This window comes from Bactrocera oleae, chromosome X (genome assembly GCF_042242935.1).
Source record: "Bactrocera oleae isolate idBacOlea1 chromosome X, idBacOlea1, whole genome shotgun sequence".
NCBI lineage: Eukaryota > Metazoa > Arthropoda > Insecta > Diptera > Tephritidae > Bactrocera > Bactrocera oleae.
Window position 1 is genome coordinate 28,373,513 of NC_091541.1, and position 27,399 is coordinate 28,400,911.

A 27,399-nucleotide genomic window follows, 5' to 3' on the forward strand; every position below is an offset into this window, starting at 1 on the left:
TTGTATTCGAAAAAAATTGCTTTTTTCTAAAACCCAGTCGAGTGTTGTACAGTGTAATGACCAAACAAATGCTATATACGCAATTATATTTGATTGTTTCATTTTGTAATAGGCATTACTTATATAGTTTAAAGTTTTGAGGGTAAAAAAATTCTGTATACTAATTTTTTAAACGTTGTGCAATTAGAATCGTAACAAATTATAACTCTATATGTACATGTGTTTTATTAAATTAAATTTTCTAATAGTTACATTTTTGTGTCACATTCCTTTATATAAACTAATTTCATTTAAATACCCTGTTATATGTTAAAAGAAATCATAGATGGTAAAATATGAAACGAACTTTGCGTTATTGTAGTGATAACTAAAGGTGATCAAAATTTCTAAATACATTGGTATGTGTGTATATATGTATGTTAAATGTGTATTTTACACAGGTCTAGAGTATTCTTTTATTTTGTAGCTATTTACCAAATGAAACCTACATATATATCTATTCAAGTATTTAAAGAACAAACATTAAAACTTATGTAAGTATGTTGCTGTTATTTGTTTACATTCACGATATTCGTAAGTATATCCGGTGAGGGATTTTGTGTCCGTGCTTATAAAACTAATTGACCTACGACCTAAGAAGTAAATGTATACAATATACCAATTGAGGGAAATTAAGAATGATTGACAAGCTTTCCTTTTTAATACTGCTTACATATGTATATCGGCGATTATATTTCAAAATATTCTATCCACACTAATAAACTTCTTTTAAATCTGATGAATAATCTGTCAAAAATTATTTTTAAAGTACGTATAATAAAAATTATCATATTTCTTAATAACATACACAGCTGGTTTAAAATGCTTATTGCTTAAAATTATTACATTTTATTTGTGATTCAAACATCATTTTATCAATACTATTAAGCCCGTAATCTAGGTCAAAATTAAAGTCCATGTGGAGTTTATAAATTTTTAACTTGTTTGTGAATAAATCTTTAACACGAATATTAAATCTGACTGAAACTCTTATGAATTTTGCCGTCATACATACATACATATGTATGTGATCAGTTTTTGATTAAATATAGTAAGTTATGGGTCTCCAAATATTGAACATAATTAAACATTAAAAACTAGTAAACAAGTAAGGAAGGGCTAAGTTCGGGAGTAACTGAACATTTTATACTCACGCAATTAGGGAGCTAGGAAATACTTTCAGGGGCTGCAAAACTTAATTTAAAAAAAAAAAAATTATTTCTAAGAATTAAACATAAATTATTTGACGCAACCTTGGATGAAAAAATTTCGTATTTCATTGACTGATATTAAAATTTGCAGACTCACTTAGTTTGATTACAAAATTTTGCTTCGTGTCCACAATATTTATTTTAAATCATCCTAGTAAACCCATTCAAAGGGGCTAAATTTAATATATTTTGGGTTTATGAGAAAAAAGTCAACTAAAGAACTACAAGTCATTATATTAGGTATGTGAGGTTCAGGTCAAGGTCAAGATCAATTCGATTCATATTCAACACTAAACCTCATTATTTTAAAATTGATTACTAGTATTTGTATAACCAATATAACACGTTCACTTAATTTTGCTTAGACATCATTAATGACGGATATATACGGTATAAATTCACTATGAAGTTGGACATTTCTATATTAGGTATATGGGGCTAGGGTTATTATTGGCCCTATTTTATCCATTTTAAACCCAAGGACACAATGTTACTAGAGAGCAACGCTGTCTTAATATGTTTAAGATATCTCACATATTTACCGATATATACGAGCGTGGGTGTAGCTCGATTTCGCCAATTTTGATGTTATGCACCAAATTTTGTTGAAATTGGTTAAGATATGGGATCTCACCTAACGGTGTACGGTGCCATGCCTACTGTCCAATTTTTATTTAGCGAGTTATCGCGTTTTTTGCAGTTTTCAACATATCCGTTATATGGGAAGTGAGAGAGGTTATCTTCTTATTTCACCCATTTTCATACCTTCACATGTACATAATATGTCAAAAGAATTCCTCCTTAGCAAGTTCGGTCGAAATAGTTCATACGGTTAGTAAGATATAAAAATTAAACCTAATCGTATCAAATTTCAGTGTTGTAGTCTAATTTGGAGCTTAGTTATACAACAAGTTTTGGGTTAACGGCATTTTGTGGGTGTGGCAATAGTTTCGTCCATCTGCAACAGCAACCTCTCTTGGCCAAGGTGTACCAATATCAACTCAATATCCCAATTTTTTACCAAGTTACCGCTTGCACAAACGGACGGACAGAATCACCCAAAATTGAACTCGACTCTTCATTCTGATCATTTATATATACATATGTACATATCTCTATATCTATCTCGATTAGTGTTAGGCGTTACAAACAACCGTTAGGTGAATAGAACTATTTTACTATGTAGAAGGGATGGTATTTGATGATTTTCAATTGTGTCGAATTTAGTGGAGAAATTGGGCAAAAATGTAGTTGAGTGCCGAAATTAATGAAGTTCAGTCTGAATCAAAGCGGCAAAGTCTTGATAGCTAATTAGTTTCTACATTATCTTTTCATTAAATTTTGTATAGAAAGTATCCGCTCAACACAAGCCGAAAAAAGGTAGTGCCAGAATACCTGTGCGATACGAAAAACATTTGCAACTAAATATTCGTTCAATTCATTGTTGTTAAAAAATCTTTTATTTCTGAATAGTTAGATAATGTTCTATATTCGTAATTAATTTAGACCTTTTTATTACAAAGAGGTTTTAGATATACATATGTATGTACATATTTTCGTTATTCGTCATATCGTACCAAAAGTAGTCGATTGTGCTTACGTACCGACTAGAGTTGAAAGGGCGGAAAAATGCACAATTGTGCGTACATTTGCCTTACTGCTCTGTAGAAACATTTTGAGAGAATATAAAAAATAAAACTAAACCTAATGCATCAAATATTAAGGGTTTTGAGGTGAACTAGTTAGGTTTTTGTCCGGGAAGTTTTCTTTAAATAATCTCGGTATTTGCTGTATACACAATATCAGTACCTTTGATAAAATACAAGTATATGAGTAGTGTAGCTAATATACATTGTTTTTTTTGTGCTTTTGTTGAAATATACTGTGATTATAGTGTGATTATTGTGCTATAATTTTTTGTGTGTTCTTAAAAGTCACAAGCTGTTATGGAAATGCTATTACAGATTTTTCACACTATTGTTATAACATTTATTAATCAAATTATACATTTAGAAGCATTTCGTTGCTATTCACTTTACTTATACAAAGTTTAAACAACATAACATGCGTAAGCGAATGCGTAACTTTGACAGATGAGTAGAATGAATATGTAAGTTCTTATGAGTTGAACTTCAAGCTTACACAAACAACACTCTGATATTTCGAGCATGGGTATAAAATGGTAAAGTTGAATTTCCTCTACTTTCAAATGCTAACTTGCGTAAAGATAATCAACTTCAACAGGTTGTATACTATTAACCCTAAATTGTTTGTATTGTTCTTTGTATGTTCTAGCTATAAAGTTGTTCGAATTTTATGCAAATAAATTGCTATGATTGCGAATACGCTTTCGCATGTTATGTAGTTACAGTTTATTACGTACATTGTTTGTGATATATTTTTAAAATGTATTTTTTAATAACTTTACATTTTCTTGTTGGTAAGTGTAGTATTAATGATGCTTTACGGATTTTTCATATAAGGTATACTATACATGATTTACACACAACCTATTATTATTACGCTATTTATTTACGGTTTCATTGCTTACATTTACATTTCTAACTACGTATTTTTATGGAATGTCTTGTAAATCATCTTTATACAATAATATTAAGAAAATATAATATAGAATTACATAGTCAAATTTAAAGCCAAACAAACATTTTACAACTTACTAAAATTCGATTAGCCAGATATACCGGGACGAAAACTCCAGCAACATTTCCTAAAAAGGTTTGTGCGGTGTTTCAGATTTATTTTTACGTAATTGTGCTTTTAGATATTCAGTATTTCTTGAATTGTGCAACAATTCTTCTGAAATTCTTCTGCACTCAACCAAATTGCAAAGTAGTTGTTTTGTTCATAAACGACTTTTGTAGTATATTGCGTATATAACGCATTTTAAGAATGTCTTGTATATTTTTGTTTCTTGTTTTCAAGTTGACATTAGTTTATTAACTACTGGCTTTTGTAAACAGAAAATAAGATATACAATATCGACATGAGAAAAGTACAACAACGTCGATATTAAATTGTGTGACAAAAATCCATTTCCCATCGGTTTAAAGTCAACAGTTCTTGTCATTAATAAATGTTTTTTGCGCTAAAATAGCATTTAATATGACACTCACCATTGGACATTCTTCATCTAACAATGAGGGTGTCATATATCTGTTATATTCATACTTTCTTTGAAATTAATCTACGTTACGTCAATTCAGGAAATTTACTGGAAAATGCCAGTAACCTAATCATAAATCATTTTAATATTAAATATTAAAATTAATTAGTAAATTGTAGTCTTGTAGTATGAAAATATATGCATTTATGTATGTATATAATATCGCGTAAATGTAACTATATTTTGACTATTTTTTCGCGTTGGTAAATATCGAGCAGTATTCAAATTGACATATGCGCAAAAGCACTTCTTTACAGAGCACTCATATGAACTATAACCTTTTTACAAACGTTTTAATATCTAACTCGTAATATAAAAAGTTTACAAGCTTTCAGGTTTTAAGTGGTTAAGTGTGTACCAGCATAGTCCTATGAACATACATACCATATTATTATATACATAAATGTTACGTATAAACAATATAAATATATATATATAGTTCTAATCAATTAAATCGTTTTTATGATAGAAATTTAAAAAGTAGATAACTCGCTCACTATTTTATATCGTTGTTTTCATTGTGTATCAATCTTGCAATCAATTGCCACACTATTTTCATTGCAATTTTAAATTCAAATTCGAAGATATTAGCAGTAATTATATATTTTAATACTTTCTAAATCAGTTCGATCATCAACAATTAGAGTGTGCATGCAATTTTAACGAAGAGCTGAAAGAAATAAATACGTATCTGTTTACATTTTCACAATGTTGATCATATGAGATTTAAAGAGGCATGTAAAATCTATACTAATTACAAGACTAATAGTAAACAATATTCATTGTAATCTAATTGCGTAACTCATTATAAATAGATGAAGTTATAGTTGTATTAGACATTAATATGAGATTTATTGGACTACGTACATACACATTAGGGTGTCCGTTATTTCACAAGTTGATTTCATATATAAAAAATATAGATTTTTTGATCTTTTGTAAAGAACAAAAACCTTGAAGATTGTTTTGATAAAAACATTCCTTCAAATGCTAATACTTTCTCAATCTTGTAGATTTATTCGCTTAATGCGAAGTATCAAAAAATCCCATGCTATATACATGGGAAAGGAATATGAATTAGACACGGTTTAAATTATAAATAAAGAGCTTGTTTACAATAGATCATTGTTTTTATGACAGAAACTGAAACTTTAGTGGCCTTTGCAAAAAAAAAAAAACAGCCTGGAAAATGATGGACGAAATACGTACACATGTACATGCTGAACTCTTGCACATATATTAATTACAATAATCTCTGTTACGTAGTCATATCGATTGAATAATTCAACCTTGACATCCATGTAACGTAATCTTTTATACCACTTTTTACGAAAATAGTAAAGTTATTATAGATATAGAAACAACTGAACATGATCATACTAAACGAACAGAAAGCACACTTAACAATTAATAAATAATAATATAGCTTATATAAAACTAATTTTTTTATTATTATTATTTGCGTTTTATTATTTTTATCAAAACTTACGCTAAATTGTTTAAAAAGATATATCTTCCATTAATAATTGTAATACACTTTTAAAAAGTCTTTGCTATAGAAGATGAATGAAGGATTTAAAACAATTAATTATTAAAGCATTATAATGCATGAAACAATTAAAAAAAAAGTTATAAAATAATATAAAGGCTAATATATTATGCAATCTTTAACCGCATTATTCATCAAATAATATATGATTAATAATTACAAACTAACTACTGGATTTTATTCGTCTATTTAAATTATTGCCCTTAGCAATTGTTTTTTTTTTAATTTTTTTGTGAAATGTATATAGCATATAGTATATAATATAATATAATAAAGATATGGGTAACATAATGTTCAGAGGTTTATAAGGGGGGTGAAAAGTGCACTTTACATACAGATATACTAATAAGTAATATGGATGATATGTATTGCGTTTTAAAACGCAATTTTTCTATTAATGGGTAAGGGGTAGTCAGAATTTTCCAAAAATCAATCTTTTCGCATTTTCTTAAGAAAATAATATCTTATAAGAATTCTAAAAATTTGAAGTACATTGAATTCAAAAATAAAAAAAATATGCGCTTATACATATATGTTTTTGTTTTTGATGACACATTTTTACAAATAAAGCATCTTCTTGTCTAGGTAAAAAGGTTTATTTTACAAATTCGATAAAAATCCAAACCAAAAAAGTACAGCAAAAACCGAAAATACCCGTATTTTGTAATGTTACTGAATGCCAACCAAAGCTTTAGCAACATGTCAACATTCGAACGCCACATTTTTTTAATATTACTGGATGGCGAGTTCCATATACTATTTACCATATTTGAATCACTCTAAATAAATTTCGAGTCAACCGGAACATTTGTTTAAAAATAACGTATATATTCACTAATTTTAGCAAGCAAATAAAAAAAATTTAATTAGATTAGCAAACTTGAGTTTTATTTATCAACTATTTAAACTGGGCTCCGTAGACTCGAGTTCCATTCCAAGGCGCAAGCTAATTAAATGGTTGTTGTACCAGTAGATTTTTTACCGTTGTAATAGTTTTAGTTTTAATATAATAAGAGTAGTAATGCCGAAACAAATATAACTTAATGTATCCTCTTTTTCTAATTTTAATTAGGAAACTTTTTAAAATTGCAAAAAAGTAGAATAGAAGTTAATCAATTCCCATAATATCTACAAATGATAACACCATTACGAGGGTTGTAACAAAATTCATGATTGCATTTCGGGAACCATTGGAAAATTTTATAGTTAGAAAGGAAATGTTATGGTATAATCTCGCTGTCATCCGAGTTCCATAATATATACCTTTATATATGTATAATAAGTAGCATATTCCTATGCAGTGAACCTCCCATCTGTAACCTAGGTTTACACTAATTTGGAGCAAATAGATTTACTAATACAGTTCTTATTGTTACGATTACGACTTACATTCAGTACACATTTACAATTTTTAGATAAATTATACAAACAGTTATTACTACAATTTTAATTTAACACATTACTTACATCCTTAGCAGTACAACCAAATAATATATTTTATAATATAAACATTTATTTTACTTTATATTTCATATAAAAATCAGTCGTTTTTGTGTTTTTACGATTATTTATGTTTATATGACCTTAAATCTGCTACATTAATATTTATGTTCGTGATTATGCAATTCCATCTGCAACAGATGGGCAAAGGGATGGAAAGATCTAAATCGACTATAGAAATACTTAAATAACAGCACTAGTGAGTAACCTTTAGATTTGCGACAGTTAAGCAAATTATATTTTTTAAAGATTTATGTCTACTTTTACAACTGCATTAATAAACAGAATAGCCAAAGGATTTAAAAAAAAAAAAACAGTCAAAATTATGTTGACTATGTGCGTTTCATTATAATTAAAATATATTATTTTTTTTTAGTATTTGACGTGGTTGGACTCTCTTGGATTCACAATAAAAAAAAAAATTATGATATATATATTGGTAAACAAGAAACGCAGATCAAAAGGAACTATATTAATAAACTTTGAGGCCTTTTGTCAATTGTATACTCAGAAACATTTGTTCGCCACCACATAAGAGATTGCCTTTGAGACTAAAAAAATTTAAATCATATTTCGTTACTCTGATAATTACAAACAGTTTACAGCATTTGTGTACGCAAATTAAAAAAGCAATAGTTACATTATACAATTTTTTAATACATTTATAGTGACGACTTTACTTCTTTAAATTTGTTTAGCATACAGATAAATCCGAATTGCTGTTTTTATTTTTTCTGTCAAAACTTTATATAAATAATGGCACTATTATAGTGTCGATCCATTGCAAACAATTATGTCTACACTGGCAGTTTCAAATTATTGCTCGTTTTTTTGTATATAATTGTTGTCGTTGTTATTAAATTAAGCAAAAGTTTATGAAAAAGCTGCTAAATGTGCCGTATTTCTTTGCTCTTTTGTTGAATAAAATTGATTTTATATATGTGTGTTTAGATAGAATAGACGACACTTAGCAAAATTATATCGCATATAAAATAAAATTTCTAGTTTGTATAGCTTTTTACTCTCCTGACATCATGTTATGAACTTGCTCCAATTTAAAGGCAAGTCTCTGTTTTTGTGAAAATTCATCTTCTTCTAATGTTACAGTTAACTGCTCATTATATTTTACAGCATAAGTATATAGTTCGTGGAGGGCACAGTTTGTATTGAACTCCGTTGTATGTAACTGAAATAAAAAGTTTCAAGATATTAATTTACATTTTATATATATGTAATTCATATATGTATATAATTCATACTCTCGATTCCTCGGCTAACATAGCATTCATGTCTTGATCGGAGATCGATGGCATCTCTCTTATATCACGATAATATCTTTCAACCCATTTGCGATACTCCGGTATATCTTTTGCGTACAACAATTTAGAGCTCGGCGAGTCCTTACCTGTTTAAAGTTTTGTACATTAACTTGTTAATAAGGCATAAATTAATAATGCACAATTACCTAAGCGGTGATCTGATGTTGAGCACGAGTCCATAAACGTCTGTGCTACAACTGATAAGCAGGAATCAACTATATTTGATTTATGTATGTCAAACACAAAATTCGGATTTTTAATCAAATTAACCCAAAACCTAGAATAAAAATGATTTGTTAGCACAGAGCAAAGATGATCGAGAGATCCCTATCCTACAAGTATAATTACCTTAAAGGCAAACTATTACTTTTCCAGGTGTGCACAACTTCGTGGTCTGTTATTCCATGCAGTATTGCTTGATCATCCAAAAAGTCAAACATATATTTGATTGCTAATGGCAACGCGGAGCCTCGATGAGCCGTACTAAAAATTGTCTCAAAAAGGTCATCGACAAACTTCTGCAAAGTCCCTTTGGTTGCTAACAGACGTGTCAAATATATCTCCGATACTAGCTTATTGACACGTTCACCCTCCTTTTGAATATCGCTATCGTGGTGTTTTACCAAATGCCAAAATTTTATACCATTTTCATGTAAGTCATGATTTAGAGGGCTACCAGCTCGGCTAAACGTTGGTGAGGAAGATGTATATTTCGATAAATTCAATGTTTCATATCTGTGGGAGAAACATTAGGACCAAAACTTAATTTAATATCTTTAAAGAATATGAAAGAAATATGTTCTATAGTATAGAGCAATATGCATAATTTTAAAAAATTGTAGCACAAAAATTACAACGTCAATATGACTCACTTGTGACACTTTTCATTTCTGTCGGAAAGTATTGAAAAGTTGTAGTTTGAGCTTTGCTTGGGTACTAAGCTCAGGCCTGCGCCGTCAGGAACATTATAGTGTTGTAGTGTATTGAGTTTCTTCCATTCACTTTCGGTTTTGGAAGTTGTATCTTCATCATATAAAATTACCCGACCACTAGCTCCCGTACGCCATTCTGATAAAATATAAATTTATATTGCAAATGAAGTTATATTGTTAATTTCGCCAGCAATACCTAAATCTAAGTCATCTCTTCGCGGTCGCTGACTCCAGGGAATGTTACGATATATTGTGTCCAAACACTTTTCCTTAACTTGACCAATTGTATCACAATCTAGTACCTTGACAGGTACATTTTCGGTATGTGTTGGCATCATATCAATACTATTGCAGAATATTGGCTGTTGTATAATACTAGCATACACAGTCATTGGGCGAAAATCGATAAGTTGACGTATAAGCTTTTCTTCACTTAGTGAGTAACGAGCCTCGTGTGTACACGCGTCAACGGGTCCTTTGTCTACTTGACCTTTGACTGCTCTAAACAGCATATACAAAGGTTCACCAGCACATTCCTTCAAAAACTTATACAACAAAAAGGTGAACCAAGCGCTAAGCATTTTTTCCGCCACACTTTCGGTACGACGCAACAGAAGTTTTGGATGACTCTTACCTTCAATACATTTTTCAATCAAATCGCCAAGCAAGGTTTTTAGTATGTCGGTGCAATATTCCAACTTTGATTGAAGTGTTACCATTATTAGAGAAGCGACGTTAACACGCTCACGCATGGAAAAGTAACGATTCGATTCTAATGTTCGAATAAAAAGTAATAAAAATGTTTTATTCATTATAAGTTGGCCAAAAAGACGTAACCCCTTTTCTTTTCGTAGCAATTCAGGACGTTCCCATTGTAGTACAATATGATCTTCGTGATTTGGAAAAAGAATTTTCATAGCATATGTACGATAGTCCAAAAATGGTATTCCCCCGGAAGTGAGATCACCTGTTAAATCTGTCATTTCAGTTTGAAGTTCGGCAAACGCTTCTTTACATTCCGCCGCAACACGAAGCTCTAATATATCCATTTGTTCTTGCATGTTACGCAAAACGCGATTGGATTCCGAAGTTTTCTTTTTGTATGCCACAAGAAATGCAACAAAAATTAAAAGAATCACCACTGTACCTGCCCCGATGCCTAATTGTACATTCTTGCTCAAATCATGCATTAAATTTGGTGATGCATAGCTTAATATTCCAATACGATATTGCAAAGAATGTCCTATACGCACAATTACTTCTGGCCCCGATTCATTGCCCGTTTCTGTTGCTACTTCTGGTGGCGGACGGCATGTCAATTGTTGACGGGACAGTGATGTTATGTTACAAATACCTCTGCCAATTCGTACTATTACGTCTGTTTCCTTACATGCGCGATCCAAATTTCGCCCGTTAATGGTTAAATATTCACTTTTATAATATTTTATATCCTCTTCAAAATTGTAATATAAAGGATTTGGATAAAGCTCAAAATGATTATTTTGCTTACTAGAGAGATTTTGAACTCTCAAAACGTTGTCCATAATAAATCCGTATTCTAGTAGTTCCGGATTATCTGCATCAAATAAGTCATTGCCAGTTTCAATTACAGGCGAATAACATAACATCTCCGTCGCCGATTGTACCTTACATTGGCTATAAAATATTTCACTTCTATAATATACGTACATTCTGGGACTTTGAATATAGTTAAATTGAGTTCCAGTTACAGCGATTTCAATACCTCCTGCTGGAATGCCACGGGGTACTTTTAGTTGGCTACTAGGACCTGACGACACTTGGTCGATACTGGGGTCCAGAACGTACTTAAAATTATATTCGTTAAACTCTCGGGGTCCGTTGTCAAATAGCATTTTGAGGCGACCTTCTATGATACCTGGTGAAGGTGCAGTGCGACATATAGCTTCCGTAACATCTACGCTTATTATTTCGCAACGCAGATGCTCGTTTATGAATGCTTGAATTCGGGATCCGGCATTCAAATATTTGCCAACTATCCGTAAATGAGTGCCACCAGAAACTGGGCCATATTGTGGCGTAAAATTTGTAATTTTTGGATCAACAAATTCGTAATCCTGTTTAGATTCACCCCTATAATCACCAATTTGTACGACAATGCGACCACTTCGATACAGTTGAACACCAGGACTATCTACGTTGCAAACTATTTCCTTTGTATCAACATAGTATTCTTGGAAAGGCATGCAGCTAATACCGGCGATTCGTACCCCTGAATATATGTCGGAGAAATTTTTTCCTAAATTGATACCGCGTATAGTAATGTTGGTCCCGCCTTCCCAGGGACCAGTTTTTGGGTAAAATAAATGAATTTCAGGGTTGGGGCAAGTTTCCATACGATTCAACCAATCAGTTTTACCTTCATTATTTTTATTACATTGTTCTTCTACTTCGCACGTATTTGTAGACGAACACCAACCACAATTATATTTTTCTGATAAAGCTAAACACATGCCACAGCTATCAGCCATATCACGACATCTATATATCACAACTAAATAATAATAGAAAAAAAAACCATAAAAAAAATAAAGTATATTTTATATTATTAGTTTTTTTCTTAACTATAAGCTAAAGCATTTTGATAAATTTAAAAGGCAAAAGGCACAAACAAACATTACTTGCTCGTTTCTCTCAACAATGCAAACTGCACAGTTTTTATGGCGTTAGAAGTTGTCAGAATTTGCATTTTCTTAAATAGCATCTTTGAAATATTCTCTGAAAATTTTGAGTAAATCCGACAATACTTTGCGATTTATTCAATGATTAGCAAAGGGTTATCGGACGCTCGAAAGCAGGTAGTTAGCAGCAGCTGCAAGCGACCGGTAAAATTGAGTGTAAAACTTTAAATGCGTTTTTCTCAAAACTATGTTTTTTGAACTGGTAACTTCTATAGCCGATCACCGCAAGGCAGATTTTAATAAAATTTATGCAGATTTTTGAAAACATGAAAAAGTAGAGCCTTATCGAGAGTTTTTTTAATTTCGATTTTTTTATACCATAAACAGTTAAATATGTTAGTTTTATACCAAAAATTTTCCTGAGACAGCCATTTTGTAATTTAAAAAAAAAACACAACTTCAATCAGGCACTACTTTATCTCTTAATGAAACTAATTCTTTTGTCTGATTGATTTTAGAATTATCTCCAAGGATCAATGATAGTTACCGCAAGGAGCTTCGGGCGGAACTGAATCAACGCAAAAATCCATTACTTTTCAAATTTCTTTTCTTTTTTAACACGCTTATATAATATTAGCGTTATATGTATGTACATATGTAATGGAATATTACAACTCAATTTTCACAGGTTTCCAGAAGTCTGATCAACTTGAAAATTTGCATACGTATCAAAGACCGATGACAATGCAATTGTTTGAAAGCAGTTTCCCATTATTTTAAAAGCGGGCGTAACCCCGCCACCCAAATTATTAAATATCCAAAAATACAATCCGCCAAAGCTAACTCAACCAAATTTGCTGATAGTAAGTCCTTTGAGCACTTTTCATACGCTGTGGGTAAAATCACGTGTGAGAAAAGCGTGCGATGGTTTGTGCCATATTTTTCGTATATCGGGCACATCACATTTTTCTCATATTAATACAAATATTTGTTGGTCAATATATCTGTCAGTTTATATAAGGAATTATTTTTCACTTTTTAGTTTGAAGTGGTTTAAAGGCGTGTTTTTTAGTTTTTTTTAAAACTATATTTATTAAAATTTCAGTCAAGCCAAGCCGAAACCTTAATGGTGTTATGCTTTTACTTTTATAAAATAAAATAATGTACTGGTAAAAAAAAATTATTTCAAATTGTAATTTTTTCATGACTCCGACTACACCTACCTAATACCTTAATGTTTGTTATGTTGAAATAATATTTTTTTCCGTTAAAAATACTACTTACCATGAATATCATGAGGGTTATCGAGTGGCTTAGAGCCACCCCAGATAACAGCAAATGTTGCAGTTAAATTGGGAGAGCGGGAAGTGTATTGAAACTCCATATTGTCACAATATATAGTATCTCCCAATAATTGTGCATTTAAACTAGTGACACGTCCTTCGATGTTAAACTGGCATACAAAACGTGTTTGCACTATGAACTGCCCGATTATATGCACTTTCACTTTTATGGACTTACTAGTCCCAGCAGCAACAAGCATCTCACTACCTTCCCCAGTGGCATTTATAGTTGGACAAAATCCAGGGCCTGAGCGATAACTAGGTCCAATGCGACTCACTCCAGTAACAAGAATGTCATTACGACAATTTTCAGCAGTGTCATGCGTACATCGATGAGCTTCTACACACCAATCGCAAGGAAATTCTGAAGATACACAGCGAGTACAGGATGAATGTGTGCTACAATCAAAGAAAGTAAAATCTGTGGAGACAAGATCTGGTCCATCCTTAGTTCGTACGGATAGTTTGGCGGTGAAATGATGTTTTCCCTGTTCTATTTGTGGTAGCATATCTGTACGTGGAGTTGTGCAATTCACACCATTACGTTTTTTTGTAGCATTAGTAAAGAGTGCTTTTTCTTCAGTAGTAAATGCGCATACAAGGTTCTCTTTCAATTGCGGCAAATGGTCGATAATGAGTTCTAAAGTTCTTGCTGTAGTACGCTGAAGTTGATGTGGTACAACACTTGTAATTGTAGTGCATTTGCCCGTTTTATAACTAACCCAGTATAGAGGGTCGTTGGCATCATCTTGGCAGCTAGAACGTGGACTACATTTGTTTTCAAGCGAACACCACCCGCAATAGGGATCACGTGCACCCAAACACTCCCCACATGTTCCATAATCGGAGCAATCATAAACCTTAACTTTGGCTACTTCATTATGCGACATTACGTATATGAAAAGATTTCGGCTATCATAGTGCATATCTGGATTAATAGGAGAACCCACTTTAATTGGTATATCTGCGTACTCATTTGCGGAATCCACCGATTCGACAACTACTTTTTTTAGGTGTCCATTTGCAGTGCCAATGAAAACGACTGTATATCCACTAGTACTTGTAGCCGCAACTGCCGTTAGTCGAGTATTAAACTTGGCTACGGGTATAACGGCGATGGGTTGTTCACCGCCCAATGGCGAGTTCACGTCGAGTCCGCAAAAATCTTCGCCAATAGTTTGTAATTTCTATGAACAATTTCGAAATAATATCCATAAATTTTCTGAAGTTATTTGGTTTAGAATTTAAGTTATAAACATATAAATGCTCTAAATGACGAAACAAGTTGAATTCCGAGTGACTGTATGTTCGTCCGTCTGTCTGTGCAAGTGAGAACTTGAGTAAAAACTTCGTATCAATAATTATTGATTTGGTCTAAACTTCGTATCAATAATTATTGATTTCCGTTCCTCTTTGGTTGCTGTTTTCGACATCTTCGGAAATCAGGAGAGTATCAAATGTTCGGTTACACTTTTCCTTACTTGTTCATATTATGTTTTAAGAAATTCAGTTTATTGTTTGTACTCAATTTGTTCAATTTACAAAATTTTTTTTCAATACATAAACCAGTGATAACCAGTTTTACTATAAACAACAATACATATACTTAATGAATGCTCTCGAATTATTACTTTAATTTCGTAAGTTATTAGAAAAGTTTTTAAAATCACAAACAACAATTTTACATAATACTTACAGTTGGAACACATAACATATTTGGTGATATAAAATCCAGACCGCGAGATCCAACGCCGTTAAAGCAAGATTTGATATTCTGCATAAATTTTCGTCGTATAGATTTTAATGAGTAAATGCACAAAGCTGAATTATCAGTAGATACATTTCCATCTCCAACACTAAATACTCCGAACAGAACGTCATCTTGGACTGTTATACCCAGACTTCCGGCTAGATCCATACTCGGCTTGCCCAAGTAACCAGCCTGAACTAGATTATATTTTGTTCCACCAGTTATACAGTCGATTGGGATTTCTGTATACGAATAGTAGTTTGAGTCTTCCTGGCAAATACGCACAATTTTCGTTATATACTCTTTCGGCGAAGAATGATAATTGTGTTTCAATTGGGTCGTTAAAAAGTATGAAAATCTTTCGGAACTAAATCCATAAACGTAATTAATTAAATATCCTTCACGGGCGTACGAATTTATAAAAGTTCTTGTTCCCGTTGTCACTGCCGATGATGCGATTTGAAACATTTTAGTTTTTTCCAGTGAGCGTGATGCTACAGCAGGAATCTCACTACGATATGGAGAGTTATTTGTGTACGTGACACCAACATACATGACATTGGTAATCGAAGGTTGCGGTGGCCCTGGCGCTATGAATGCTACAGTTGATGAGTTTGCATCATTCGCAACAACTGCATCTGGTACATCCTGTTCGACAATGCTAACGTTTTGCAAATTACGGACTGTGCACGTACCTTGAAATAAAGATCCACACGCAATTAAACGTGAGGTCGAACGATCGATGAGCAACACTTTGTTATAATTATCTGTAGGCTTGCGTACGGCATGAGCTGGGCAATCTAGAACAGTGCATTCGACAGAGTCATTTTTTGGACCGGTTTTTACTGTTTCGTGTAATTCTAACTCTGGTGAAAGTTGATATAAATAATTGACACCACCCACAAACACTCGTCCAGTGAATGGGTCGACAACCAAATGGTTCAACCGTGTATCAAAATTAATAACATTAGTTATTATGTTGCTATAGTTTTTGGCATCTACAGCACCACCTTTCTCACTATCGTCTTTACCACCGAATTGTGCTGATTCAGATGAAGATGGTGAACTTCCGCCATTGTTATCAGAAAGCGCAGATTTTAAGCTAGCAGATGTAAAACCGTCGATTATACCGTCGCTGTTTTGCACAAGGTCCTCTTCATCGCTCAAAAGTTCGGTCTTGTGAATACGTACAGCATTTAATAAGGAGCTAGCATATAAAATATCTGTGCTGATGTGATTATTTTCATTAATTCTACTGTTACTTTTAATTTGGCTATTTTGGGTATTAATGCTTCCTATTGAAGTCACGTAAGGTAGCATAAATGCCAGAAGGAACCAAATGATAACCGGCATGATTCATAACATCAAATCTAAAACGAAATAATCGAAAAATTTTTAATCTATATTATCCATATTATATTCCATATAACTTAATTTTAATAAAAATTATAGAAAGCCATTTTCTACAATAATATCGTCACCTAACATGCGTATCCAACGTATCAAAAAAATTGTATTAGAGTTTTTATTGAATACGATTTATTACATAATATTGCATATAATTAAAAAAAATTTAAGTTGCGGTTATTAGATAGTTACTAGTTATATCCAAAATTCAAATAACTTCATCCTCGCAGACTGACTTCATCCTCGTTCAGGACTAAAGACATCGGGGAATAATCTATACATGGCAAACTGCTTAGGTATGGTTAGGACATGTATATTGGCTAATAAAACGCTTAATGTCTTCTTGTTACAAAGCTATAGAAATTAGGACACCACAGCAGTAAACTGGGCGACTGCCAGCAGCAAACATTGGCTGGTGTCATGCTACATGCCGTATGATGATGTAGAGATACCATCGTAGCTGTCGAAAGAGCATGTACAAGACAGTGAAGCATACAGGTGCATGACTATACTCTTTAACTACCTACTAGGTACTAGGCTGGTGTTATGTAATAGAGATTAACCGGCAGGAGGTATTAAACATCACACTCAGGTCGGAAGAATTGATAAATAGGCCTAGACATCCTAGTTAAATAAGGCCCCCTTGGTGGTCTCATGTAGTTAAGAACTTACAGAAATATTGCAGGAAGCAATTTAATTTACCCAAATTATACCAAGGAGAAGAGAAGTGGGATAACTATTATAACCTCTTAAGGGCAAAAAAAAAAATCAGGAACGCAAACAGAAATTTGTGGAAATCTTTTTGTAATGATATCGACAATACGGAGGAAGCGTCTCGACTTAGAGAAATAATGACACAATGGGTGCATAACATTGGATATCTAAAGAAGACAAACCACAGCTGAACGATATCAAGTGAAAAGTCTCTAAGCCTGCTAATGGATACTCACTTCACAGGCAACTCTGAAAACCACGCAATGGAGTATACACTGGGCAGTGAAGTGGAAGCAGAGTCCCTTCCTGTAGACATAGTGTCAGACAGTAATGTCTATTGGGCAATAGACAGCTTCAAGCCTGATAAGCTATGATCAGACGTGATATTCCCGGCTCAGTTACAGCAGTCCCAGAGCTACAAAATAAACTGGTTAACATCCATGCTTAAAGAGGCACTGCAATTAAACTATATTCCCCCCGATATGGAGGAAAATCAACGTGATATATGTACCAAAGGTCAGCAAAAGCTCACACACTAATCCAAAGGATTTTAGACCAATTAGTCTTTCCTCATTTCTCTTAAAAACTTTTGAGAGACTAATAGAAATACACATAAGGGGAAAACTAAACCCAGGAAAAAATGGCAGTTTCACAGCATGCGTTTTCTAAGGGTAAATCCACAGTTGTCTGGCGACGCCCCTTATGGGATTGGGGGGGCAGACTCCTACAGCACGGGGCAACATACGACGCACTCCACTCACGTGTGGTGCGCCGGCCGGAACACGACAGAAAGTGACACCAACCAGCACAAGAATTACACTTGACGGATGTGACGTTCTAGCGTATTGCGGTCTGACACACGGAACAGACTGTGCGAGGAACCAGGAAATGCTGAGTGGATCTCGCACGAGGATTGGGAGAAATATGCGGTAAGACGTATGGAAAGTAAACATAGAGTAGCTAGTATTCGCATCAGGTGGAGGAGAAAAAAGGAATTAAAACAAATTTTTGTTCTTAAATTTAATTTTTTTAATAACAATTTACACTCACGACATTAAAAAAACCAAACTTAATCGAAATCAGAAGTATCGGAAGGACACAAAGGTCATTTTAGCTAAGAATAGCAGTTTCGCCTCTTCGTCCAATTTAATATTTCTTTTTGCACATATTGATCAATCTAGAAAAGTGAAGCTGCTGGCCTGGTATCACCCCTCTGCGAATACTAGGCACCTTGTTGTGGTGCAGGGGCTTAAGTCGCAAGGCATACTCGGCACCTCCCAACCACCATGAATGGTACTGAATGGCACTTTTCATGCGGGTTGTCAGGCACCATATGCATGCGACAGCTAAGAGCTGCTAACTGCTAATCCTGGGTGTTATGCGACTCCCGTGCCCATTGGATGATCTGCAGCCAGAATGATTCGAACGGAGCCATCCCAACACCGGACCGCATTGGGAAGTAACGGTGGCCTTATCGCGTCATGGGACTCTGGTGCGGTGGACCTCTGCGTTCCCTTCATAAACGGTCAGCTTCTTGGATGCCCCATCGACTGAGGAGCGTGCGTTGTTTGAGGATCATGCCAAAAATGATGACGATGACATGCCCCCATGCCGACATCAACTGCGGCCGCTGCTGTGGAAGCGAACACCACCAAAACTGCCTCTAGCCGGCTCAGCTCCTCGGATTCGGGTGAGTCGCAACGGGCTTGTACGGGGGGTGCTCGCAAAAAGAAGAGGAAGAGATGAGGCAGATTGTATGCTCTCCCACCAGCAGCTTGTCCCGGTAAACAAGACAATCCTCGAAAGAATTGTATGAGCGGTTTCAACCTAAAGTCGTACCTAAGGCACCTCCAGGAGGGAAAAACTACTGAGGTAGCCGAAAAGTTCGAACGAGAACGCAAGCAGCAAGCAAGACAGCTTTTTACTGTGAGACTATGGCTTATTTCCCAAAATATAATAAGTCTCTGGAGCCGGATGGCATCTTTCCAGCATTTCTGCAACAGGAGGAATAAGTTTTACTGCCCCACCTTGTTCGGCTGATGAGTTATCGTTGGCGCATATCCTGGAACCATGGCGTACTGCAAAAGTGATCTTTATAACCAAAGTAGGAAGAAAGGTCACTCACTTCCTTCCCACTTAAGAATTTGGAAAAGATCATGGATTACGAAATAAAATCAAAGGCGCTGAAGGCTGCACCTCTACATGCGAATCATAATGTTCACAGAGCAGAAAGGTCAACTAATACTGCTCTGTACCAGTTAACTGCGGAAATCCAAAGTTCACTGGATAGTGGAGAAGTAATGCTATGCGCCTTCCTAGACATCGAAGGTGCTTTTGACAATACGTCTCACGAAAGCGAGGCAAAAGCACTGGAGAAGGTCCCTGCCAGGCCTCAGAAACTTATCCCTTGGCAGCAGTGAATTAGAGATGACTTATGTGGTCAAATATCTGTGTCTTACTCTGAATTTCACTCTTCGGTGGAAGCATCATGAAGATTTGACATTAGATAATTTGATTGACATAGTCAAAGCTACAAATGCACTCATGGTGTGAAATCGATTTGTCGGGATATCTTGGGGCTGAGGATTATCAGATAGATGTACATTATAATCTTGAGACCGATTATTTCGTATCGGACTGTGGCTTGGGCTTCGAAAGCATCGTAGAGTGAGCTCACAACAAGGATATTTATATATACATATAGCCAGGCGGCTTTGAAATCACTTAAGCCTGTTAGGGTCTCGTCAAAATTAGAGAAAGAATGCCGTGGTCTCAAAGTGGATCTAACATCCTATTTCACGAACGATAAACCTGCAATTGGTGAGATGAACTAGCCAGAACAGGCACTAGACTACAACTAGAGTCCGGAAACGAGAGAATATGCCTCTGGCTACTTGTAGATATTTAATAGACAAATATGTTATAAACATATTAGAGTCTCGATGGGATCAATCGCTGACTTGCTCAACAAGGCAAACGCGGCAAGATTGGAAGATGGGAAGAAGATGCCGACTATTAAAATTTAAAAGGAATGATATAAGAATTCTAGTAGGAGTGCTAACAGGTCACTGTCTAATTGGCAAGCATGCCAGTAGACTAGGAACGCCATATAACGGCTATTGTAGAAGCTGTCAAAAGGAAGAAGAGGAAGAGACTATAAAACATCTTCTATACGAATGTAAGGGCCTATATAGGAAAATAATCTATAATAAATATATATATAAACTATCGGTCGAGAGTTTCTTGACGACGTCTCAGAGGTTGCACAGACAAAACTAAATAAAAACCTACCTACCTATCCCGTTTTTGTTGTTGTAACGGCAGAATTCTGCCGAGTTGGCAGTCCTTGGTCGGATAAAAATCCCGGTCCTCTCCGGTTACATAGTCTCGACTGTAGGGGGAACGACCTACACAGTTGAGTGCAAAAGTTATACATTAAAGCAAGAAAGAAAGGGCTAAGTACGGGTGTCCCGCCCCTGCAGGTAATACCGCTGCAACTACAACCGCCTGTACACAACTCCCTCACTCCCAGGATCACTACAAATTTATCGTGACAAACCCGACTTTTAGAACTGAACTGCAACGGATATCGAAGAGACAGTTGATTTTATGACCCGGGAAGGCATATCGATAGCTGCGGTGCAAAAAACCAAGCTAAACAGCAACAACAGTGGCGTTCAATCGGTTAGACATTAGTTTTGTATGTTACGATACAAAATCAGGGGAATTGCATTCCAAATTTCTTTAGTCCGCTCCTACAATTAATTAACCCCCTTAGGAGGTTTAGGGTACTTCGCTAGGTGCACCTTGACCTGACTTCACAAATTTTCGATTGGATTCATATCCTCCTTACGCATGATTCCATTAATGCGTGATACACCCCCCAACCATGACCGACACCGACCACATATGTTGTTAGACGTGGTTTTCAAATAATTTTGGTTTAACCTGTGCACAACTAAAAAATTCCCGCGTGCTTATTACAATTACAAAAACACATCGGTAATAAACGCTCACATGACGCGCGAGCATAACTTTAACACTTTAGTTCCTTTTAATTTTTGCTGTGCACAGTAGTTTATTGTTTTACAGAACAGGTAAAATACGATAAAATACACACAACATTAAAAAAAAAATTATGAAATATACTTAGTCAAAATAAAAGCGCCTTTAACCTGTTACAGTATTGCTCGTCACTGTATGAATTAAATATTTCGATCTCGACATCACCTGACCGGATAGCTATGTCCTGACATTCTAGGGTAGTATCCCTGCGGCCGATGTCGCCATCGATAAGACGATAATGCACTGTGTGGTGCAATATGAAGGCTACGTTACCAACACTATCTCGCTCGCTATGTTTACGTAACACGTTGAAACCTGCACAACCCGGAAGATCTGAGCAGCTGTTTAGCTTGGTTTCTTGGACCGCAGTTATCGATACGCGTTCCCGGCTCATAAATGCATTTATCTCCTTGCCTTGAGTCCGTTGCAATTAATTTAAAGTAGTTTTTAGTAAGGTCTGTGAAAGCGTCTCCTTAAGGCCATAGGCAGCAAGGATGCATAAGGCTCTGGGCAGAGGCAAAACGAACACAGTACTAGCAATTAAAACATCGGATGGGACCTATACGTCCAGCGCAGAGGAAAGAGCCACGGCTCTTCTAATTGCGCACTTCGCGGAGACAATTCGAGAAGACCAGATTCGACCTATGGTCGAACGAAAGCCATCTCGCATAGACAGTGGCAAAACTGCTCTTCACTGCAGGCTCCATCAAGTGGGCTGTGGCCTCCTTCGAAAAAGTCCCCGGGTGCAGATGGCATCCTTCCAGCATTTCTGCAACAGGGGGAGCAGGTCCTACTGCCTGACCTTGTTCGGCTGCCTAGCGCTGGTATATATCCCAGAACCTTGGCGCACTGCAAAGGTGATCTTCATACCCAAGGTAGGAAGGAAAGACTATTCGTTGGCGAAAACCTTCAGGCCGCCAATAAAACTAACTACCTTCCTACTTAAAAATATGGAAAAGAGCATTGATCACGTAATAAGATCGAACGATATTGTTATCTAAGCCAGGGGTAAGTTCGCAAACACTCTGCGCGATATTGTACAAAGGGGATTGGGGCTGGTAAAGGGATGATGTAGTGGGGTTGGTTTAAGCATCAACCCCTCCAAAACTACAATCATACCGTTTGCCAGGTGCAGGTTACTGCCAGGCCTCAGATACCTATCCTTAGGCGGCACGGAGCTGCAGATGGCTAACACGGTCAAGTACTTAGGCCTTACGCTGGATCTCACTCTACGGTGAAAGCAGCATGTGCACCTGACCTTAGCCAAAGCTACGAAAGCGCTCATGGTGTGCAATCGACTTGCTGGGAAATCTTGGGGCTGCAACCCGAGGATTATCAGATGGTTGTACACCATGATTGTGAGACCGATCATAACGACTTGACGACGAGCCCGTTCCCACGACAGTCGGGTCTACGTAACCGGAACGGACCCGGATTTATTCCGGCCAAGGACTGTCAACTCGGCAGAATTCTGTCGCTACAACAACAACAACTTGACGACGAGCGGTGACTTGCCTGCATCTGCGCGTCGGGCTTCAAACGACAGCAGAAAGGTTTGGCAAAGGGAAGGTAATAAGTGACGAAATGCCACTGGCCCTTCTTCCAAGGGACAACATTACCAAAGCAGTAACCTTCACCAAGAAGTTCAAAGTTACCCTTGGCAGTAAGGCGGAATGGAATGATTCCACACTGGACCTACTGCTAAGGGATAGCACTATCAAGTGGTACACCGACGGCTAGAAAACGGCGGAGGGGACTGGTTCAGGGGTCGCTGGACCACACACCAAGCTCTCTATTCCCATGTGAAGTTTTCCTTGCAAGTATATGCTATATGTCGGTGTGTAGAGATAAACCTCCAACGCAACTATCGCAATAAGAGTATTACCATACTCAGCGATAGTCAGGCAACACTTGCTCTAAGGACGAAAAACTTAAGACTAAAACATACCGATTCAAACAGGGTTAGATCAGAGAACTTAGAACAACGAAAAGGTGCAAATTGAATTTTGTATGATGCTCGATTGGTTGGCTGAAAAATTAAGATCAAGGAGTTCACCATTTTCTGTAGGATTTGCTGTTATTTAACAGAAATGAGAATTTCTAACAACGTTCTCTGACAAATTACGTATCTCCTAACATAAAGAGAAAAATGAAATGAAATGAATGAGAAAACAAAAAATACAAATGCCACTTCACATATGCATGATTATTTTTTGCCATATAAACGATTTTTATGATAAAAAATTTATAAAATATGATTTTTTTTGCACAAATGAGGCATGATAAAATGCGAAAGATTATGCAAAAAATGATATTTTACTATTTTTATAATTTTCTAATTTCAATTGTTACAGAACTAATAATTTATGTATGTACATATGTACATCAATATGTCATATAATATAATAATATATTATCACTTATCAATAAATACATGTGCGCGTACTGATCTATATGTAAGTATGTATGGACAAATCCTAAATTTGTAGTAAATCACACACCAACAACATTTTCATTCATGAACGCTGGCGCACAAGCAATAAGCTAAGTCGTTTCATTCATAAAAGCAAACGCCTTACACATCTCCCCGAGCATGCGCTTGCCTAATAGCGTCTTTTCGCGACGATGGCAAAAGCTAGAAATCATAAATTGAACATCTTTCTGATTTTCCCTCTAGAAAGGAAAAGTGACAACCCTGCAAACACAGAAATCAATGACAAAGCTTTTGTCGATTTAAAATATTTCACAATTCTAAAATATTTTTCCGTGGCTCGCAAAAATCTTCGTCAATATGTATGCATGTTCATATAAATACATACATACCTACAATGATTTGTGTTAGAGCGGCAAGGGAAATGATGACAATCGGCGAGCGTTCGTTTATTTTTCGGCACATCTCGGATTTTCTACCAATAACACAATGTTGTGACGCTTTGTCGTCGCGTCAGTCCTTCGACAGATAGACTCTTTGACATAAAAGCAAAAAATGTGTCAACGGAGATTTCACATGAAGAATTGAGTGTACATATATGTATATATATAATATGTTTCAAATAGCATATCAATATTCCCAGTTTGGCATACACATTATATTCTCTTCAATATTCGCCGTTTGGTTATGTTAAGAGAGCGTATGTTTACAGATTCACCGCTGTTATAAAAGCGAGAAATGTTATTTGTTTTTCGTGTATGTGAGGTGAACTCCTTGATAAAATCCTACAAATTGTTCGCTGTCGAACCTGCACCTTCTCGTTGTTCTAAGTTCTCTGGTTAGATCGCCTAACTAACAGTCTTTATTCGGATAAAATCCGGGTCAATTTCGGCAACGTAGAACAGGTTGTTGAGGGAATTGTTGCGTTGGCGGTTTTCGGCCGCGTTTGAAAAAACAATAACCCTGATCGGCCCAATACCATGGTGTTCTCAGTTCTTTCGCGTAGATCTCCGTTTTGGGTTGGCGGCCTTCGGTCGCGCTTCAAAAATAACCCTGGTCGATCCAACACCTGGATTTACGAAGAGGAAGGAGATTCATCAACTCATCACACGATTATAATACTTACTTTTATTTAGTTTTAGTCGATTGCAAAATATGGAATATGGCAAAAACACGGCGAATTTTGTCTTCCAAATGGTTAACCGCTTGTGGCTTAAGCGCATAGACCAATGACTTTACATAACCCCACAGAAAGTAGTATAGCAGTGTTAAATCACAAGATCTTGGGGCCAATTAACAGGTCCAAAACGTGAAATTAGGCGGTCATCAAACGTGACTTTCAATACATCGATTGTGGCACGAGCTGTGTGACATGTCGCGCCGTCTTGATGTGTTGGAACCACAGTTCAATTCAGAAATGAAAAAGTTAGTAATCATGGCTCTATACCGATCACCATTGACTGTAACGTTCTAGCTATCATCGTATTTGAAGAAGTACGGACCAATGATTCCACCAGCCCATAAAGCGGAGCAAACAGTCAGTATTTCTGAATGTAACGGTGATTCGACACACACTTGGGGATTAGCTTCACTCCAAATGCGGCAGTTTTGTTTATTGACGTAGCCATTCAACCCGAACCAGTCGACGATAAAATGAACGTAGTGGGGTATTACGCACAGAACCATTATTTTCGAAATAAAATTGCACTATTTGCAAGCGTTGTTCAGGCGTGAGTCTATTTACGATGAATTGCCAAACCAAACTGCGAATACATCACTTGACAGCTGTTAAATCGGTCGCCATCTTGAACAGTAATGCCAACTTAAAGTTCTATACCTCAAAAAAAAAACACCCGATATAATAACATCAACGCTGTTCCTAACCGTGGTAACATTTATGACAAATATCATTGCCATATTGCCGTCAGTGCAAAAGAACTATGGTCACCACGGTGTTGGACCAATCAGGGTTATTTTTTTGAAGCGCGACCGAAGACCGCCAATTCCCATAACAGCCGGTTCAACTTACCGGAATTGACCCGGATTTTATCTGGCCCAGGGCTGTTGGGCTTTAAGAACGATAGGGAGTGGACTACAAGTTATGTGGCCCCATGCTGCCAACGCACAACTGCGACACCTGTCTCAACGCCTGTGCAAGCTGCACCATGTTCGCGCACTGCCACTCCAGTCGAGTGGCTAAGGAAGGACCCCCGCAGCCCCAAGGAGCTCACACAGGCAGCATGACTCCCATTCTGATCAATCCTCCCCCCAACCTTCATCCCACTCCAATCCTCGTGCTAGAACCATTCAACAACTCCTGGTTCCTCGCACTGTTTGTTCCGTGTGTCAGATCGTCATACGCCAGAACGTCACATCAGCCAAGTGCAATTCTTCTACTGGCTGGTGTCACTCTCTGTTGTGTTCCGGCCTGCGTTCCACAAGTGAGTGGAATGTGTCGTATGTTGCCCCGTGCTGTAGGAGTCTGCCCCCGCAATCGCATAGAGCGGCGTCGCCAAATAACACCACAAAACGACAACCGCCCCTGCGAATATAACAGCTGCAACAACCACCACCTATACGAACCTCCCTCACCCCCAGGATTACCACTAAACACCCGAGACAAACCCGACATCTGTAAATTAATTGCAACGGACTCCAGAGCAAGGTCGAAGAGACAGTGCATTTATGAGCCGGGAACGCGTATCGATAGCTGCGGTCTAAGAAACCAAGCTTAACAGCTGCTCAGATCTTCTAAGTTGTGCAGGTTTCAATGCACAGTGCAATATCGTCTTATTGATGGTGACATCGCCAGCAGGGGTACATCGCTAACGGTGGTCTGATCTATGACTATCTGCCCATAATTATCTCGATCGATAAACCTTTTAAACTTTAACAAAGCTAACTGGGTCGGCTTCACAGAATTTACCCAGAGCACCTGCACCGCACTACCCTTTCCTGCGGACATCATCGTTGGCGAACGTCAATGCCGCAAGGTGATCGCTGCTGCTACTGCTATCTTCATACCGGCTGGAAGAATTGCGGGACTCCGCCCTTACTTCCCAGCCGGAGCAGCTGTATTAGCCAACGAGCGCGACACCTTACGCCATACTGATCAATGTGATCTATAAGGGATCTCAATTTGGAGAAACGGCAAATGGTAAATCAGCATAAGCAAACAAAATGGAATCAGCGTTTGAAGTCCTGCATTTATCCACCGGTGTGAGTAAACTTTGGACTACTGTCAAGGCCTTGTCTAATCCGAGAAAACATGACGACCAGGTTGAAATTCAATTCG

The 27,399-nt window shown here is 36.3% G+C and overlaps 1 protein-coding gene across 3 annotated transcripts in view; it reads right to left on the reverse strand.

The window, feature by feature from the left end:
• Positions 1-199: 199 nt before the first annotated feature.
• Positions 200-27,399, reverse strand: part of PlexA (plexin A) — a 31,484-nt gene continuing 4,284 nt past the window's right edge. For 2 of the 3 annotated variants that reach the window (XM_014239341.3, XM_070112714.1), the window contains exons 2-9: positions 15,434-16,857; positions 13,679-14,924; positions 9,931-12,267; positions 9,675-9,870; positions 9,151-9,537; positions 8,949-9,079; positions 8,743-8,888; positions 200-8,669 (exon numbers count right to left, since the gene is read on the reverse strand). In XM_014239341.3, the coding sequence (XP_014094816.1) occupies positions 8,502-8,669; positions 8,743-8,888; positions 8,949-9,079; positions 9,151-9,537; positions 9,675-9,870; positions 9,931-12,267; positions 13,679-14,924; positions 15,434-16,840 (6,018 nt within the window). In that variant the 5' untranslated portion in view covers positions 16,841-16,857 and the 3' untranslated portion in view covers positions 200-8,501. The remainder of the gene's footprint in view (positions 8,670-8,742; positions 8,889-8,948; positions 9,080-9,150; positions 9,538-9,674; positions 9,871-9,930; positions 12,268-13,678; positions 14,925-15,433; positions 16,858-27,399) is intronic. The other variant, XM_014239347.3, reaches the window with a different exon arrangement.